Raw genomic sequence first — 7,980 nt, 5'->3', positions numbered from 1 at the left:
GGGATTGAACTCAGGCCCTTGTGCTTGCCAGGCAAGCGATTATTCTACTGAGCCATCTCCCCAGCCCCTGGAGCACTTTTTCAGTGGGTGGCACCTTGACCCCCCCCCTTTTTTTTTTTTGAGTCAGGGTCTCTCTTCTGAATCACTAGATTGCCCAAGCTGGGCTTGAACTCATGATCTTTCTGACTCAGACTTCCAGAATGTCAGGATTACAGGCCTGTGCTTATCACACCTGACCAGGTTTTGGTTCTTGCTCCCATGTGTTTTCAGTACAGCTGCAAGAAAATTCATCTTTACATTTTTGCTGAACTGGGGCCTGAACTCTTTAAACCGGGCCCGAGCTCTTTAAATTCTGCGGGCACTAGGTTTGCTAAGTTGTCCAGGATGGCCTTGATTTTTTTTTTTTTTTTTCCCAAAACCGGGGATTGAACTCAGGCCCTTCTGCTTACCAGGCAAGTGCTTATTCTTCTACTGAGCCATCTCTCCACCCCCTCCCTTGAATTTGTGATCCTCCTGTCTCTGCCTCCTGAGAAGCTGGGACTGTACACTATGCTCAGCAAAATGGCCCCTTTTTCAACACAAGCCAGAAGTGAGATCAAGTCATTCATTCTCAGCTGCACTCAGAACTTCCAAGCCTGTCCATCTGAGTTATGATTTTGTTTTTTTCCTTTAGCTAAGAAACTGTCACACACTGGATGATTTTTTTTTCTTTCAACACTCAATCATCCCTGATAATATAAAATGGCTTTTTAAAATTTATTTTTCTCTGTCCCTGGGGCACACTGTTGAGATTGGGCTTGGTGTAATCCCACCTCTTGTGAGGCTGTAAACAGGTGGATCACTACTAGTCCGATCTAGTAGGGAGACCCTGAACACCTTGTGAACCCTTCCCTAAAATACTAAAAAATAATTTATTTTTGATGCTGGAGACAGGACCCAGGGCCATTGCCCTAAGCGGCCCCTTCCCCATTCGGACAGGGTTTTGAGAAGCACCAAGTTACCCAAGCAGGGTTTGAATTCATGATGCCCTGTCCCAGCCTCCCAGAGTGCTATGTTACAGGCGTATGTAGATCATATACTGTCTACAATATAACAATATAGCTCTAATACTGATTTTTTTTAGGTACTAGGGAAAACCTTAACCTTGCCAGGCAGGCAGGTGCTTATACTGCTGAGCTATTTCCCTGGCCTAATACTCATTTTTATATTTTGCCTTCTTCACTGGAATGGAAAGTTATTTACCACTTTATTACTCACTACTTTAACTGGGGCTGCTTCCATAAGTGTAGAATTAGCAATTTTGGCTTTTTTGCTTTGTTATTATCTTTTTTTTTTTTTTAATGTGTTTGGTACAGGGTCTCACTATGCAGCTCGGACTCTAGTGATCCTCCTGTTTTCAGCCTCCCCAGTGCTGGGATTGCAGGCATGGGCCTCCATACCCTGACTTGTGGGGCGGCACCTTGGGGACACCAGGCTGGTGCTGCACTTGCCCCAGCAGGTGTTTAGTCAGCTGAGCTATCTCACTGGCCTTTTATTTTTTGAGACAGGTAGTTTAGGTTGACCTTCATCTCATTCACTTCGCTTTTCCTGCCTCAGCCTGCTGAGTGCCGGGTTTATAGCTCTGTGCTACCAGTCATGGCTTCAAATTCCTTCTGATCAGTATGTTCTGGGGATATGAATGTCTGCTGACTTTGTGGCCTGCCTCCTGAGTCCAAAGATTTCTTCCCAAAATCTTTGGGAAGACAAAATGTAGGTGGATTGCATTGTTTCTGGGACCTGAAACTTTATTTGACACCTATTTACCGCTATGGGAGTCTGTATCTTTTTTTTTTTCTTTTTGTACTGAGTTGTAGTACCAGTAATTATTCTTTCTTTCATCCTCCTTCCCTCCCTTCCTTTTTATTTTTTTTTTTTTCCTTCCCTTTCTGACAATGTCTTGTTAAATTGCCTGGGCTGGGATTGAATTTGTGATACTCTGGGCTCAGCCTACTAGTGTCGAGATTACAGGCCTGTGTCACCTTGACAAGCTCAGGAGTCAGTGTTTTTAGCATGTAGGTTGGGTTTCATCACTCTGGCAGTATTATCTGTTCTACAGACATTTCAAGGAGAGGTATGCAAAGCAATAAGGACAAGTCATGTTTCAATTATTATTTTTAACTAAAAAGACCATCAAGGGGAAAAGTAATGAAAATAGTTTCCCTATACCATCATCTGAGTAGACCTATTTTAGCTTTTTTTTTTTTGTTTTTTTTTTTTGGAGCCGGGTATTGAACTCAGGCCCTTGCCCTTGCCAGGAAAGCACTTATGCCACTGAACCATCTCCCTGGCAAGGCCTGACTTCTTGGCATCCGGGACTGTCCACTTCCTGTGGGTATGGTGGCCACACAGTCCTGTTCTGATCCTGCCCCCCACCCCCAAGCCAAAGTGAGTGCTCCACAAGCAGGGCCCTACGTCCTCAAAAGGTCTTCAGCGCTGGACATATTAGCACAGGCATGGAACCTCAGCACTTTGGTAGGTTGAGGCGGCAGGACCATTGATGTCTTAGTTTCTCATCTCTCATTGCTGGGACAAATACCGGACACCCAAAATTAGGGAAGGAAAGGTTTATTTAGCTCACAGTTACTGGAGGTTTCAGTCCATATTCAGCTGGCTCCAAAGCAGAGTGGCACATGGCAGAGGGCAACCTTTCATGGTGGAGGCAAAGAGCAAGAGCAAAAAAGAAGTAGCAGCAGCTCAAGCAGTTAACTTCTCTTCCCACCTTACAATGAAATGCAAATTCCCTGCCCCAGGGCAGGTGCAGTATCCACACCCACAATAATCAATCACTCCAAAAGCAGCCCCATAACTGCCTGAGGCTTTGCGGGCACACCTATACACAAATCGTAACAATTAATTTAGTGAACCCTTGTCTAAAAAGGGATGCGTGTGGCTCAGAGGGAAGGCCCAGGGCTCAATCCCAAGTAGCAAACAGTAATTCTTTAGCGTCTTGTCACTGTCCTGGACGGATACACTGAATGTTGTTAGCGTCTCCCCATTCCTCTTACAAGGTCACTCCTGCATCATTGCGCAGGCAGCTCCAGGCTCAGTGTGGGGCCAAGGCTTCGGCATGTCCCTCTGGTCATTGGCTTAGCGCGAAGGTTTCAAGAAACCTGGCCGGTGCTCGAGAGGCGGATCTGGCCGCCTTCTGGGGGTCCGGGGGCCTGTCTGGGCAACGATCACCCCGGAGTCGGCATCTGTGTCGGTGCTGGCTCCTCGGTGGGCCAAAGTCCTCGGGGGCAGGGAGGAAGCCAGAGAATGAGCGGAGTTACGGCGCCCACGATGCCAGGCCTGCGCTGGCTGGGCGCCCACCAGCCCAAAGCGAAGACGCTGACCACAGTTGCCTTGGAAACCACCGCGGCGGCCCTCCGACGCCCCGCCCCCGTGCCGGCACGCCCCCTACGGGCCTGTTCCGCGCTTCCGCTTCCGGCGTCGACGGGAAGTGGGCGGGCGGCGGAGGCTGCGCGCGGAGGTGGAGGAGGTGCCTGGCGGCCGCTTCCCGCCCCCGAGCCGGAGCCGGAGCCGGAGCCGGACCCGGAGGCAGAGCCCAGACGGGTGGTGAGCGGAGCTAGGGGAGGTCGGTCCCGAAGCGGAGCCGGCTGAGCGGGCGCCGAGCTCCCGCCATGGCCCGTAACACGCTGTCCTCGCGCTTCCGCCGGGTGGACATCGATGAGTTTGATGAGAACAAATTCGTGGACGAGCAGGAGGAGGCGGCGGCGGCAGCGGGAGAGCCAGGCCCGGACCCCGGCGAGGTGGACGGGCTCCTGCGGCAATATCCTTCCCTGCGCGGCGGCCCGGCCCGGCTCGGCCCGGCTGCTCACCCTCCTCGTGCCCGGCTCGGCACCGCGGCCCGGCCCCCTCGCTCCCCTTCCCCGAGCCCCGCAGGCCGGCTCCCCGCGCTCGGCTCCCCTCTGCGGGTCTCCAGTTCCCCCCACCCGCCCCCACCCGGCCCTGGATCTGGTGGGCGGCTCTCAGCGCTCCCTCCCTCTGGCCTCCCCGGCTGCCCAGGCGGCCTCTGCCGAGGGCGCCCATCGTCCTGTCCCTCCTGGGGGAGATGGGGCTGTTCCCGCTGGCTGGTCGGCGGGAGGGCACAGTCCACTCGGGGCTGCCCCGCTGCTCTCCTGGGGTCTACGGCAGACCTCCGAGAGTAGGTGGGTGGATGGCTGAGGGGAAAGGAGCCCCAGGGGGACATGAAGGCGGCGCCGTTGCTGCAGCCCAAGGGGTCTGGGACTGCGACTCCCTTCCCAGGGCCCGGCTGACGCCGCCCCCCTCAGCTGTTCTCACTTTGCTTAATACCTTGGGCTTTGGAGCGTCGTGGTCTCAGCCCCGCTCAACAAGTGAGTTGTGGCTGCCTGGGTACGGTACTGCCCTTCTACACGAAGCAGAATAAAATACTAGCAGTTTGAGCTAAGAAAACTATAGTGTGAAGTGTAAAAAGTAGAACCCCAAGACTGGAAATGATTGTTCTTGTGACCACAGAAAGCCAGCATTTAGTAGAGAAGATTAAAAATAGAGGTGATTGTCACAGCTTGGCTCCTTCACACTTTGTGCACAGGAAACTGACTTATTCTCACAGGAAGAATTTTTCTTTATTCAAATGGTGTACAGGAAGTGTGGTCCTCCCCCACCCCCCCAACCCCTCGCTTGCCAGGGCAGGGGTGGAGGCCCTGCTGTATATAAATCAGGTTTGGGTGTTTAGTCAGTTGACTCACTTGGGAAGTCAGGCCCACTGCTTTTGGGAGGAGGCCTGCGGTGCTCCTCCAATATGCCTTTAAAGCAAATAGCTGCAGACTTTGTTTGAACAGGAATGTGCTTTCAAAGGTGGAGATTTAAACTTGAATTTCCTGCCCCATCCAGATTGCTCACCTACAGTACTGATGAAATGGGGTCATGAGAAGGGACCTCTGAAGGGAACATCAGTTCTCTCCTCTGGCACAGGGCTTGACTCTTGGGCACTAGGTGCTGAAAAAGCTCCATGCATGGCTCTTTGGCCCAGAACCCTCATTCAACAGAAGAGACCATGGCCTGGCCAGCTGGTGACTTGGTCTTAACTGCTGCAGGGACTTGTTGAAGGTCATGTATCCACGAGCCACCAGCTAGTCATAGTCAGGTGTCTTAGACTCCTTAGAAAAGCTCAGGGGATGGTAGCTGTGCCACTATTGTCAGAAGCCTGTTACCATGGCGAGTACCTCTTGGGATTGGGGAAGGGAGGGTGGCGGATGAGAAGTAAAATCCTGGTAAGTGTGGGTTCTAGATAGAAGGAAGGAATATTTGAAAGCCAACCATGTGCCAACCCTTGGACTCACATTAGGTGCTTGCTTGCTTGTTTTATTTGGTACTAGGAATCAAACTCAGGACCTTGCCCTTGCCAGGCAAGTGCTATGCCTCTGAACTATCTCTTCAGCTGTTTGTTTTTGAAACAGGGTCTTGCAAGGTAGCTGAGGCTAGCCTTGAACTATGTAGCCCAGGGTGGCTTCAAACTCAGCAATCTTCCTGCCTCAGCCTCTTGAGTGGGGATTACTGGTGTGTGCCACCATGCCTGACCTGTATTAGGTGTTTCAATCTAAACTGCAGAGTCTGGGAGTCTTGGGAGAGGAGACTAGGGAGGATTGATCCATGCAGGAACAGTGCTGGTGGAAGTCTTAGGGCTGTGTGGGAAATGTGTCAGTGGTGGGAGATCACACAGGAAGTAAGACCATGAGCTCTGTATTGACACAGCCTGCTCTGTTCCTGCTTTAACTGTGACTTTCTGTAGGTCACATACCCTCTCTCCCTCCACGTGGTCCTCTGTGAAATGAAGGACAACACACTGGCCTCCCCAGTTCCACAAGAGCATCTCTAGGCACATACAGCAGGTGTCTGAGCCCGCAATGTGGGTCTGGGGTAGAGCAGCAGTGAAGGATTACAGAAAGAGCTTGAGCCAGCTGACACTTCAGCTTTGTGACCTTGGGCAGGTAATTGTTTTTCTCAGACCCTTCGTTTCAGTCTTTAAAATGGAATAATGATTGTTGCCATGGTTTTTGGGATGAGATGTGTGAACGTACTTTGCTGAAGGTCCGAGACCTGTGGCAGTTGTAAAGTATTACTTGTTCTTTTCTTCATCAATGAAGCAGCGTCTGCTCCTTGGAGCAGGAGTCAGTCTAGAGCAGTAGTATTGAGTGCTTTAGCACTCCCCTTGATCCCCAGGAAATTTGGCACTGTTGGGGGACATGATTGTCACAGCTTGAGGGTGCTGTTGGAATCTTGTGGGTAGAGGCCAAGCAGCCTACAAAGCACAGGGCAGAGCCCACATCAGGGATTCATCCCATCTACAAGGTCCGTAGTGCCCTGTCAAAAAGCAGGGTCTCCCAGCTGTCACGGCCTGTCTGCTGCAAGGGCCTGAGCTGCTAGGAAAAAGTGATCAGTTATTGCAAGAATAGTCTGCTTGCCCCTCAGACTTCCTGGCAGTGCCTGCTTAGTGACTGGTGCTGCAGGGAGTTAACTCAACTTGGGCACCGCGCAGGTTGGGCCATCCTGCTCCTCCTCACATCCGCCTTCTGGGTGATTGTGCTTGCTGACTGTGCCAGGCAGCAGTGAAGAGGGTGCTAGCCTACATTTGCTGGTAAGCTCCTGGGAGCCTGCTTTTGCTCTGAGGACACATTCAAAGAGAGTTGAGGTAGTGGTTACCAGTGCCTGGTTTCAGGACTGGCCCTGATGGGGCTGCCTTTCCCACAGAAGGTGGATCAGATCCAGGCAGGGTGCTGAGAGTGGCTCGCTTGGTGGCGGACCCTGCTCTCAAATGGAGCCCCCACTCAGGCAGCTGGGAATTCGCTTTGCACCAGGGGCTCTGTCTGCTCACACATGGGGCTGGCTACATGAACAGGAGTAAAGATCTGATTGGGCAGAACCATTCCTTGTTCTATTTTTGAAGCTTTTTGGCTGAAGCCAGTGTTTCACATGAGGAAATGAAAGTCGGCTGATGTAATTCAGTTTAAAATAGGTGTCACCTTTGGGGACCTAACCCAGATTGTAATTTTCTTTGTGTGCTGGGTATTTAGAACTGGACAAAGAGTGTGATGTTAGGGTTCAGTTAAGGTTTGGGGATGGGAAAGCAGAGTCCCTGGCGACACATTCTTGTAGTGTTTGGGACTTCCTTGACCTAGGAGGTAGACATCTTAGCATATCTTAATTTCTTTAGTAATTTATCTTCTAAGCATGATTGAAGAGTTAGACCTCTTTGGGCCTCCATCTTTCCCTTTGAGAGGATGAGAGCAACTTCTGGTTTGCGTGCACAGTGGCTGAGGATCCAGGAAGGTAGGAAGAGTGCCCAGCACCGTGAATACAGCAGGCTCCCTCGGCAAGGGCAATTTGAGGGGGAACCTTCCTTCAGCAGAAGGAAAGGCCACCAGAGGTGCCTTGCACCCTGCCTGTGGCTCAGGAAAGCAGCAGGCTATGAGCCGGTGGTGCCCATGGTGAGGAGGGCTGCTGTGGGCGGTGGGTGGCAGGGATAAGATTCCTTTTTAGTCAGCTCCTGGACTGCTTTTGAGGTCAGTCATCCTTAACTGGCACTGCTGCACAGGGGATATGCTTCGGGCCTTCCACGCAGCCTTGCGGAACTCTCCAGTCAACACCAAGAATCAGGCCGTGAAGGTAAAGGGGTCTTGTGCTCTGCTAGGTCTTGGGGGCCAGGGCTTTGGTACAGCAGTATCCCCCACCGCCTGAGCTCCCTGGGGTCTGAGCAGTGCTGCCACACAGCTTCCTGAGAACCAGACTCCTGGCTTTAAATTTTTGTGGTTTTATTTTTCTTTTGGCTGTATGTATGCTAGACAAGTACTCTGCCTTGGAGCTACACCCCCACCTCCAGGTGAATAGCATATATAGTAAAAGCTCCCCAAAGAAACTGTTCTTTTCTCCCTTGGGCCTCTGGGGTGCAAAGTCAATCCAGCCCTTGTTTTTTGTTTTTTT

At 51.7% G+C, this 7,980-nt stretch overlaps 1 protein-coding gene across 4 annotated transcripts in view; it reads left to right on the top strand.

Annotated features, from left to right (window-relative positions):
• Positions 1–2,767: 2,767 nt before the first annotated feature.
• Positions 2,768–7,980, top strand: part of Arpc5l (actin related protein 2/3 complex subunit 5 like) — a 7,915-nt gene continuing 2,702 nt past the window's right edge. The window contains exons 1-2 of one of the 4 annotated variants that reach the window (XM_023701615.1): positions 2,768–3,594; positions 7,595–7,665. In XM_023701615.1, coding sequence (XP_023557383.1) covers positions 3,015–3,594; positions 7,595–7,665 — 651 coding nt within the window. In that variant the 5' untranslated portion in view covers positions 2,768–3,014. Of the gene's footprint in view, positions 3,809–4,893; positions 5,373–5,791; positions 5,887–7,592; positions 7,666–7,980 lie in introns of those variants that run through there. The other 3 variants (XM_023701617.1, XM_023701616.1, XM_004641578.2) reach the window with 3 other exon arrangements.

The sequence above is a fragment of the Octodon degus genome, unplaced genomic scaffold (assembly GCF_000260255.1).
Source record: "Octodon degus isolate 3935 unplaced genomic scaffold, OctDeg1.0 scaffold00138, whole genome shotgun sequence".
Classification (NCBI taxonomy): domain Eukaryota; kingdom Metazoa; phylum Chordata; class Mammalia; order Rodentia; family Octodontidae; genus Octodon; species Octodon degus.
This window is presented reverse-complemented; position numbering and strand designations above follow the sequence as displayed.